The sequence below is a fragment of the Oncorhynchus keta genome, chromosome 19 (genome assembly GCF_023373465.1).
Source record: "Oncorhynchus keta strain PuntledgeMale-10-30-2019 chromosome 19, Oket_V2, whole genome shotgun sequence".
NCBI lineage: Eukaryota > Metazoa > Chordata > Actinopteri > Salmoniformes > Salmonidae > Oncorhynchus > Oncorhynchus keta.
This window is the reverse complement of record NC_068439.1, coordinates 56,412,081-56,422,545: the sequence shown is the minus strand read 5'-3', so window position 1 is coordinate 56,422,545 and position 10,465 is coordinate 56,412,081. Positions and strand designations below refer to the sequence as shown.

General features: G+C 40.9%; 1 protein-coding gene across 27 annotated transcripts; it reads left to right on the top strand.

Annotated features, from left to right (window-relative positions):
- cdca4 (cell division cycle associated 4) lies at positions 1 to 8,952 on the top strand. Of its 27 annotated transcripts, none has more exons than XM_035793915.2 (4): positions 1 to 188; positions 5,073 to 5,121; positions 5,670 to 5,740; positions 6,844 to 8,952. In XM_035793915.2, exons 2-4 carry the CDS (start codon positions 5,101 to 5,103, stop codon positions 7,655 to 7,657), a joined length of 906 nt encoding a protein of 301 aa, XP_035649808.1. In that variant the 5' UTR covers positions 1 to 188; positions 5,073 to 5,100; the 3' UTR covers positions 7,658 to 8,952. The 27 variants fall into 27 exon arrangements, with proteins under 27 accessions (XP_035649808.1, XP_035649806.1, XP_035649807.1 ...); XM_035793913.2 differs by having other exon boundaries at positions 5,032 to 5,121; XM_035793914.2 differs by having other exon boundaries at positions 5,028 to 5,121.
- The last annotated feature ends 1,513 nt before the right edge of the window (positions 8,953 to 10,465 follow it).

Sequence of the window (10,465 nt, the reverse complement as noted above, 5' to 3'; positions counted from 1 at the left end):
AAGCGACGGCCTGTCGATCAAGATCCATGTGTCCGCCCACTTCACCCTTCCCTCTGCTGCATCTGGCTGCCTGGCAGCAGTGCCTCGAATACAGTCTGTATCCAGGGAAGCTGAGAGAGCTGCGCCTTTAATTCGTTTATTCACGAAGAGCACATGAACCCTCGGCTAAAAAAGCCGATTCTGTAAAGGTAAGACAAATGAATAGAAATATGAATTAAGTAATGTGTGTTGAGTGTAACCAGTTAATGGTATTTTTTTTTAACATGTATTTTTATAAATAAAATACCGTTCGAATGTGTAAGAAATGCGCGGTCGATTTCGAACGCAAGTGCTCAATGCGGAAGTTCACGAGCGGTATTTCTCGCTCAACGTTCCACAGATATGTGTTACATTGTAACCTCTTGTCGCCAGTAGCCTGGTAATCAGCACTTTGATGTGCTTCATCCAGACGTGGTCTAGCGGGATACATCTTAACTGGTGTTTAACGAACGAAGTTAACAAAAGTAGCTGGTACATTCAAAATGGCTTCCTCTCTGTCGCTTCCCATTCCCTCTTAAGTTCCTATGTTTGCTTCTGAAAAGTAAGTTAAGGGGACAACACACAAACCATTATTAAGTATACTGTCGTGTTGGACCAGGTTTTGTTGTTTCATAATATTGCTCAGTTAAGGCGCCCGCATACTAGCTTAAGTGTGTTTATAGCACAACTCAGCTATGTGTCACGAACGTCTGTACCTCGTATACTCTCTTAAAACACCTTTGCTTGAAAAAATATTACATTGTTTGCCTCTTGAGACGCCGTAGCAACAACATAACCAGCCACTTCCTCAAACTAGTACAAATTCATTGAAGACAAAATCAAGAAATCTGTAATTCATTTGGACCTTTTTTCTAAGGGTCTTAAGGCTTCGGTTTGGCTGGCGCCTAGTCAAACAGAAACGAGTGTGCTTGCATACTCCCTTAAGACTTTTGCTTGAAAAATGAGAAAAGCAGCAATAGTACTGTTTATCCATCTTGGAACGCTGTATGTAGCCAGTATTCGCTTCCTCAAAATAGTCCGAATTCATCTAAGATAACCTTAAATATGTATGACCGATTTGTTGAGTTATGCCAAGGAGATCTTAGTTGCTCAATTTTACATCTAACCAGTTGCAGTGCATGGGTAAAATCACTGAGAAGCCCCCCCAAAAGCCATATAACAACTTACACTGTTTGTTTAATTGCAGTGTTTGCTGTTAATTCATATGCCTTGTGAATGTTATATATATATATATATATTAGGCCTAAAGGCAGTGACCATAAGACAGTGGCAGAATAAATTCAAACACACCTTTGTTTAATAACAAAACCGGATAACCTATGTCCGGTGACATATAACAGTTGGTTTCCATTACCTACAGTATGGTTGAGCGAGTTAATGTTTCCAACATTTTTGGACCACTAAACTACAGATTTAGAACCTCTGTGTTACCACAAGTCGCAAAGAAAACAGGAACTGCTTCCACTATTCCAGCTGCATTTCAACTTCAACATCATCAAATCACCTCTGCTTAGTCTAATACAGTGACAACTAAAAGATACCAAAACTATTTAGTCCAATCAACATCAGCTTAATATGATGTGGCTGTCCATAGTTCTGATTTCTGTTTGCGCACGCGTCTGTGCACGTGCGTTGTGCAAGTAGAAAAACATGTTGACTCACCCTACTTGTAGAGAAATGCCAATGTCATCCTCTCATGTTGATGAAACGGTATATCACTGTCATACAGTACACGCTTGTATTTTTTGTTGTCCTAGGCTAGCCTTCTACATCTAGCTACTGTACATATTGAACATCCATCCTCTCAGGCCAGGTGCACAACAATGTATGAATTAAAGGTTGGATCACAATCGCCATTATAATCATTGGCGAGTACGGAATATTAAGTAAAACCACAAGTCCAAATCCCTATAAAGGTTAAATAATAATAAAAAACATTTAAAAAAAAATCTCAATCCATGGCTAATTTAAGGAAGGGTCAATTTTATCTAGCGAGCCCCCGGAGGACAACACAATGAGATGCAACAATTCAAGTTGTTTCTGTTAATGACTTCTGCTCAAAGGGATTTGATAGGAAAGAAGCCAAATCCAAGCTGGCTTCCCTTGACACCTAATATTTTTTTTCCGCCAGGACCATTCACAGTTGAGCTTGCATAGTTTAGCTCAACGCTGATTGGCTAATCTGTGTCGCTCACTCGGATGCTTTCTCCTGTGCGAATTGAAGAAAAATTATGAAACTCAGAGAGACGAAAGATGAAGAATTTGATGTTATATTTCTGAGGGAGGGTTACATTTTTAGGGGAAGCCTGGCTTCCCTTGGCGTCAATGAATACATGCCACTGTATCTAACTAAGATGTTTAATGCAGTATTTCTCATCTATTGAAGAAAGACAAACACTTAATTGAAGAATCCCTACTGTTGACCAATGACCGACGAAAGGGTGTAGACTTCTGCTACCGAAGTTCAGCTTGCCTGGAGAATTGTTTTTTTTTGTGCACAAACAGCCAAAAAGCCCTTGCTGATGAACAAAACTAACAAAATGTCATAATCCAGTGCATTCGGAAAGTACGTTATTGCCTTATTCTAAAATGTTACGTTACAGCCTTATTCTAAAAATGTTACGTTACGGCCTTATTCTAAAATGGATTAAATACAATTTTAAAAATCCTCAATCTACACACAATACCCTATGACAAAGTTTGCAAATGTATTAAAAATAAAAACATACCTTATTTATATAAGTATTCACACCCTTTGCTATGAGACTCGAAATTGAGCTCAGATGAATCCTGTTTCCATTGATCTACTAACTTGGAGTCCACCTGTGGTAAACTCAATTGATTGGACATTATTTGGAAAGGCACACACCTGTCTATATAAGGTCCCAAGGTTGACCAGTGCATGTCAGAGCAAAAACCAAGCCATGGGGTCGAAGGAATGGTCCGTAGAGATCCGAAACAGGATTGAGTCGAGGCACAGATCTGGTGAAGGGTACCAAAACATGTCTGCAGCATTGAAGGTCCCCAAGAACACAGTGGCCTTCATCATTCTTAAATGAAAGAAGTTTTGAACCGCCAAGACTCTTCTTAGACCTGGCCCCTGGTCAAACTGAGCAATCGGGGGAGAAGGGCCTTGGTCAGGGAGTACCTAAGGACTCTGATGGTCTGATGAAACCAAGATTGAACTCTTTGGGCCTGAATGCCAAGCGTCACATATGGAGGAAACCTGGCACCAACCCTACGGTGAAGCATGGTGGTTGCAGCACCATGCTGGGGGAATGTTTTTCAGCGGCAGGGACTGGGAGGCTAGTCAGGCTTGAGCGAAAGATGAATTGAGCAAAGTAAAGCGAGATCCTTGATGACAACCTGCTCCAGACCTCGGACTGGGGCGAAAGTTCATCTTCCAAGTAGAACAACGACCCTAAGCACACATCCAAGACAATGCAGGAGTGGCTTCGGGACAAGTCTCTGAATGTCCTTGAGTGACCAAGCCAGTGCCTGGACTTGAACCCAGAGAGACCTGAAAATAGCTGTGCAGCGACACTCCCCATCCAACCTGACAGAGCTTGAGAGGATCTGCAGAGAAGAATGGGGAAAAACTCACCAAATACAGGTGTGCCAAGCTTGTAGTGTGATACCCAAGAAGACTTTAGGCTGTAATTGCTGCCGAATGTGCTTCAACAAAGTACTGAGTAAATGTGATATTTCTGGGGATTTAAAATATATACATTTACTAACATTTCTAAAAAAGTGTTTTTTTTATGTCATAGGTTATTGTGGGTAGATTGATGGAAAAAATATTCAATCCATTTTAGAATGAGGCCAGGTCTTAATACTTTCCTAATGCACTCTGATGGGAAGCATACGGGCAATTAAACATTTTACTGAGATTTTTGTGCAGTATTACTCAAGTGAAAAAAAATGCATAAACTAAAACTAGTAGTCTCTCGTTGAATGACAAACAATTCAAAAATCCCGTCCTTAGTTCCCACTCCTGCTAGGAGTAGTACTGTTGACCAATAACCGACGAAGGGGCGTAGAATTCGGCTACTAAAGTTCGAACTGCAGCAATAATTTGTGTGCATGAACACCAAAACGAAGCGTTGTACGATCTGGCAGGCGTCAGCAACGCCTGGGCAGAGGAATGCGCTGATTGTAGCCAGAGAGAGCGGTAGGCCTATTCCGATGAATCAGCATTGTGACTGTAAGTAAGGTGGGGGGAAGGGAGGAGTAACTTTAGCTGGGTGGAACTTCCACAGGAGGGAGGCATGTTTGTTTGTGCTATCTGGGGTCCTTGGGACATCTCTACCCTAAACCATAACCCAACCCACGATAACCCGTTTACATTTCAATGGGATGATGCCAGAGTTGGACGTCACAAGGATCCCGGATATCAAGTACCATGTTGATAGAAATATCGGTATTTGTATGCGTCAGACCCTGTAAGTTATTCACCACTCTGCCAATGTAACGGGCCTGGAGGATGGCATGCTGGGATTTATTTATTTTGACTTTTCAAGACAACTGAAGATACTAGGTTTAATTTGTGTAAGTGTAGGCTGTCATTTGTAAATAAGAATTTGTACTTTACTGACTTTCCTAGTTAAATAAAACAAAATGTTGAATTTACATCCACTTGTGTAGAGGTCAAATTATCATATGGGGCCAGAAGACTAGTTACTTATTGTAGACATGTTGTCAAATTTGTTTTTCTATAACTACTACAGTACAAGGTTGATTTCAAACTAATGGTTATAATTTTTTTCTTTTTTTATCTCGATACTGGCAATTTTTCAAGCCTATCAATCCTTTATGGCCCTCTTGGAGTTTAATGTCACTGTCAGAGAACTCTACTGTCCTATTTTACAATAAACATTTTCACTTAAAAAAACAACAACAGTATGTTACAAACAAATTCCAATCCACTTCAGGCAATTTGAAAATCATTCATGGTAATCATGTTTTTGTTGTGATTTGCCATACACGAGGTAGCCGGGAGTTTACTTACCATGGAAAATGCTCATCATTTGCAGACGTCACCATTTCAGCAGTGTGGCAACAATGGGGTCATATTTCTGTCAGGTAGGCTGATCTCCCATGCCTTCATCTCAACCGTGACTGACCCCTCTCCCTCAATGTGTTATCCTTATAGTTATCCTTATAGCGAACAAGATTTTCTCCTGTGATCTTTGTGACTATCAAACAAATCAGCTCCATCTGCATACAAATTCCACCCTTCAATATGATAATATTTTTTTGCATTACAGTGTGTGATTCTTCGTTTTTGCCTGCAACTAACATTTTGTTGGTTTGGTCTACAAAACGATGCATATTGCTCCTTGTCCTTCCATCGTCCTGAAGCTCTAGCAACCTTCAGGTTCTCACCCAATGCAATGTGACACAAACTATTTGCATTGAGGAGGTAAAAGCGGGCATTGTTATTTGTAGCTGCTCATAGCCTTTTACAGTTCCACAGCACCTGGTCCCAGTAGCCGAGTTCTAGTGTATCACCCTCTTCCCCCCTTCTGCACACACACAAGTCACCCAGTGACTTTGTATGTAATGTGCATTGACGTGCTGGTGACTATCATGTGTTCTCCCTGCTCTAGCTGGATGTTTGTCACTTTTAGGCTCCCACCGCCCTGGTTGGCAGGCCGCTGTGGCTGGAGGCAAGTGTCCAACACTCGTCTCAGCACTGGATGTATGTACAAAGTGCTGTTTAGCCATTAGCCATTTTCAATGTGTGTGTCTGCCATTTTATCTTTACTCAGCTGAATTTTTCTGGTTAATATTACAAAATGCTTGCATCGGGAGTGGGATCTCTTTTTCTGTTTAAGGCACTATGTTAGAATTGATAAAGGTCCAATTTCCACTTCTTGTTTCGCTTTTCTTGCAAATGGCTCCAGCAAGTCTGTGTTCATATTTGTTTTAGGGATATGTACTTATGATAATGATTTACAAATACTGACATTGGTCGGAATATGCTCTTGTTACTTTAACTAGGATTTTTTTTTTTAAATAATCCTGGTTTGAAGTTGATGTCACTCTGTTTTGTCTGTAAACAGAAATGTATTTTTGAATCCCTTTGTCTTAACAGGCATTTACTAAAATGTCATATTGGAAGATGTGCTCAATGGATGTTGGATAATCAACAAAGATCCTATCACTTCAGACGAATGCCTTACTGGCATTGTTCCTCTTTCTTTCTCTCTACTGTAGCACACAAACAAGCTTTGAGTTTGCTTCCCGTTTCAAGACTGGAGAGCTAGAGTGTTCTCCAATCCCGAGAATAATGGTAGCAAACTCTACCATCTTATCAGTGTGGTGATCTAAGTTGGATGTTCCACTCAGCAGGCACCTTGCAGGTCTGTCTGAAAAGACCTGAAGGAGAGTTAAGAACAGAAGCAGTTTTTCAGTAACATGCGGAAGCAATGAGAAAAAGAGGAAGCCGTCCCATATATATGCCTGTGCGTCGCCGTAGGAAAGGTAGAGAAAAGTAAATGAACACACAAGTACATTATTCACAATATCTTAGATTTTCAGGTGCACTCAAGTTGAACATTTCAATTCTAGCATTAGCAAATTGTCATAACCTTTTGAAATACTAATCCTGATATTCTAGTGTGTTTTATTAAGAAATCTTATTACTGTAAGTAAATAGGACGTGCACTTTTGGCATCTTTACCGAACAATATAAAACACTGAAATAACTAAGCATAACTTGCAAAACAACTGAATGGAAAAGGTTACTTCTTAAAAAGCTTTATATGTTCTAACCAAAGTGCTACTTGGCTCCCTCTACAGGGCTAACATGTACTCCAAAGGCACCAAACGCAAGTTCTCTGATGGTGTGGACAACAAGGCGGTGGCGGCATCCTATAGCCTGCAGCGCCAGTCCCTGCTGGACATGTCCCTGCTCAAGCTGCAGCTGTGCCACATGCTGGCGGAGCCCAACCTGTGTCGCTCGGTGCTCATCGCCAACACGGTGCGCCAGATCCAGGAGGAGATGGCCCACGACGGCAGCTGGCAGATGGTCACAGAGGCCTTAGGTGGCTCTGGCCATGGCCCATCTGACCGCTTGGTGGACACCGAGGTTCTGTGCCAGTCGCCGGAGCTGCAGGACGGTGGGCCTAGGCTATACTCAGTGATGGGCTACGATGGCTGCCGTGAGGAGGAAGTGGTGACGGACAAGGCAATGTGTTCTGTGGTGGTTGGCGACAGGGCCCCGGCCCTACTGTTGGGGACCATTGGCCACTGCTGGGACAGGGGGGAACTGAGAGTGGAGGATGGGGTCAGCAAAGACTCAGGTACGGGGGACGAGGAGGCAACGAGGTCTGGGGAGGGGGCTAAAATGGCAACGGGGCAGGTGTTTGGGACTTTCGAGATCAAGAACGGTGCACCCGGGTCAGACCCGGCACTAGAGGAGCTGTTCTCTGACGTTGATGCCTCGTATTATGACTTGGACACCATGCTGACAGGCATGCAGAGTGCCCCCAAGATGGGGCCTTATGACTTTCTGGACAGTTTGGCCTCCTCACACGGCTCTGTGTCCAACTCCAGCTGTAGAGCCGATCTCAATGAACTTGACCACATAATGGAGATCATTGTGGGCTCATAGCTTACAGACTTAAAACTCAAATACTGTTTCATTGATCTTGTGCCACTGCCTTTTTGTCTTGTATGTGCGGACATACAGTATTTACACACTTTCCTCTGTATGGAAACTGAGTGAAATCCATCTCCGTGCAATGAAATGTTCATCTGAAAAGGTTCACGCTTTCTCAAGTTCACCATCCTTTTTCTTATGTATACTTTCTTTATGTTTGTATTTGAGTGTGTTCTCTCTTCTGTTTTTTTAATGTCGTTTCTGGTTTAATTTATTGAACTTATTACACTACATCAATTCAGAGCAGCACAACATATTTACATGAACTATACATGAACTATACATATTTTCTTTAAAAATATATATAAGAAGAATATTGTTAAAACGTTTCTGTAAAAATATACACATATTTTTTTACTAAAGAGACAGTCTGGGAATTGTTCTTTTTTTTCTATATTTCTATATCCAGAACAATTGCACAAAAGCTCTCATTTACCTGTTGTCTTCTAAAGGTTTAACTTTGGTTGCGTCTTTGAGCTACAAGAGTAAAGATGCATTGTCGAAAACATGAATTGCGTTCAGTATGCTCACAATGTGATGCACCCTTGTCCTGGTCTATGGTTTGGTGCTACAGTATATGCACCATGTACAGTATTCCTTATAAACACATTGCCTTCTTGAGCCATACAGTTTGTTTTTGCACCACGTCTAGCTTAACCTCACAGCCTAGCATGTGGTGCCATTTGTTTGCTATTAGAAATGACATATGTTCTTATATTTGTCTCATTACAAATGAAGAATTGTAATGGGTATATTTCTCATTTTATGTTATGACTTTTAGCCTATTTTATTTATTAAGTGTAAACATATGGTGGCGTTAAACCTTGGTAATACTTAAGGTTGTAGAAGCTTTTCAGCTTTCTGACATGAATTGATATTTTGAAATCATAATGAGTTTCCGGACTTTCATGCATACTTTTAGTGAAGTAATTACTTTCTTATTCAAAACAAACTGAGAACATGTAAAGAAATGTGCTATTCAGCTGACCTATTCCAACCATTTATTTTTTATTTTTATTGCGTTCAAAGCCTGCACCCAGGCTCAAGTTAATATTGTGAGAAAACAACTGATTGCTGATTAAACAGACATGAGGTGGGAGATCTCACATTTCTTTTTGATAAATAAGTACTGTTACATTTGACATTTGTGACCATGAGCTCGAGTAAATTTAGCTTTTTTAATTACAAGTAAACTGTAGCAGTTTTTACAATTTTTAATAAAGGTTACAACATTATCGTAATATGAATGAATTGTGTAGTTCTGTTTTCTGAGGACATTGAAGTATTAATTGATGTCGGATTGTCATTCCAAATTAGTGTCGTTGCCAATCTTTCAGGTAAATAAAACACTCACATCTCTGATTCAAAGTACAGTGGGGCAAAAAAAGTATTTAGTCAACCAACCAATTGTGCAAGTTCTCCCACTTAAAAAGATGGCCTGTAATTTTCATCATAGGTACACTTCAACTATGACAGACAAAATGAGAAGAAAAAAATCCAGAAAATCACATTTGTAGGATTTTTTTTAATGAATTGTAAATTATGGTGGAACACAAGTATTTGGTCAATAACAAAAGTTTATCTCAATACTTTGACATTGCCAACAAAGGGTATATAACAGGTCAAACGTTTTCTGTAAGTTTTCACAAGGTTTTCACACACTGTTGCTGGTATTTTGGCCCATTCCTCCATGCAGATCTCCTCTAGAGCAGTGATGTTTTGGGGCTGTTGCTGGGCAACACAGACTTTCAACTCCCTCCAAAGATTTTCTATGGGGTTGAGATCTGGAGACTGGCTAGGCCACTCCAGGACCTTGAAATGCTTCTTACGAAGCCACTCCTTCGTTGCCCGGGCGGTGTGTTTAGGATCATTGTCATGCTGAAAGACCCAGCCATCTTTAATCTTCAATGCCCTTGCTGATGGAAGGAGGTTTTCACTCAAAATCTCACGATACATGGCCCCATTCATTCTTTCCTTTACAAGGATCAGTCGTCCTGGTCCCTATGGAGAAAAACAGCCCTAAAGCATGATGTTTCCACCCCCATGCTTCACAGTAGGTATGGTGTTCTTTGGATGCAACTCAGCATTCTTTGTCCTCCAAATACGACGAGTTGAGTTTTTACCAAAATCTGGGAAGACGCATGTAAAATCCATTTGTTATCCATCACCATTGAGAAAGGCAAAGAACTCACAAATGAAAAGAGACATGGTTGTTGACATTCATAAATCAGGCAATGGGTACAAAAAACTACTGAAGAGCAAATTTACCACTTTTTGGGCAACAATTTAAGAAGTTTAAAAACCACTGGGACAGTGGTAAACTTGCCTGGTAGAGGACGGAAGTGTATCTTGTCTCTATGCAAAGTGAGGAAGATGGTTTGGGAGGCAAAGAAAAGACCAAGGGCCACAGTGGGAGAATGACAGAACTTGGTCGTATCTTAGGTCTACATGCCAATAGGCCATTTGGAAGGGTTGCCATAATTGACAGCAACCAACAAATGTAAATGGCATGGGCATTTGGATTGGAACCGGGTGCTGTGGTCAGATGAGATGAAAATATAGCTCTTTGGCCATTTACACCAGTGGTGGGTATGGCCTCGAAATAAGGATTCAAATGCAGGAAATAACCTAATACCCACTGTAAAATATAGTGGTGGATCTTTGATGTTGTGAGACTTTCTTTCACTGGTTCTGGGGCCCTTGTTAAGGTCAACGGCATCATGAACTATACTAAGTACCAAGACATTTTAGCCAAAACAC

Excerpts from the sequence above, each read along its gene's own strand:
- cdca4 (XM_035793910.2), top strand. The coding sequence starts at position 4,871 with ATGTCACTGTCAGAGAACTCTACTGTCCTATTTTACAATAAACATTTT. Across the intron at positions 5,122-6,843 it reads TGGGGTCATATTTCTGTCAG|GGCTAACATGTACTCCAAAG; the intron begins GTAGGCTGATCT and ends CTCCCTCTACAG.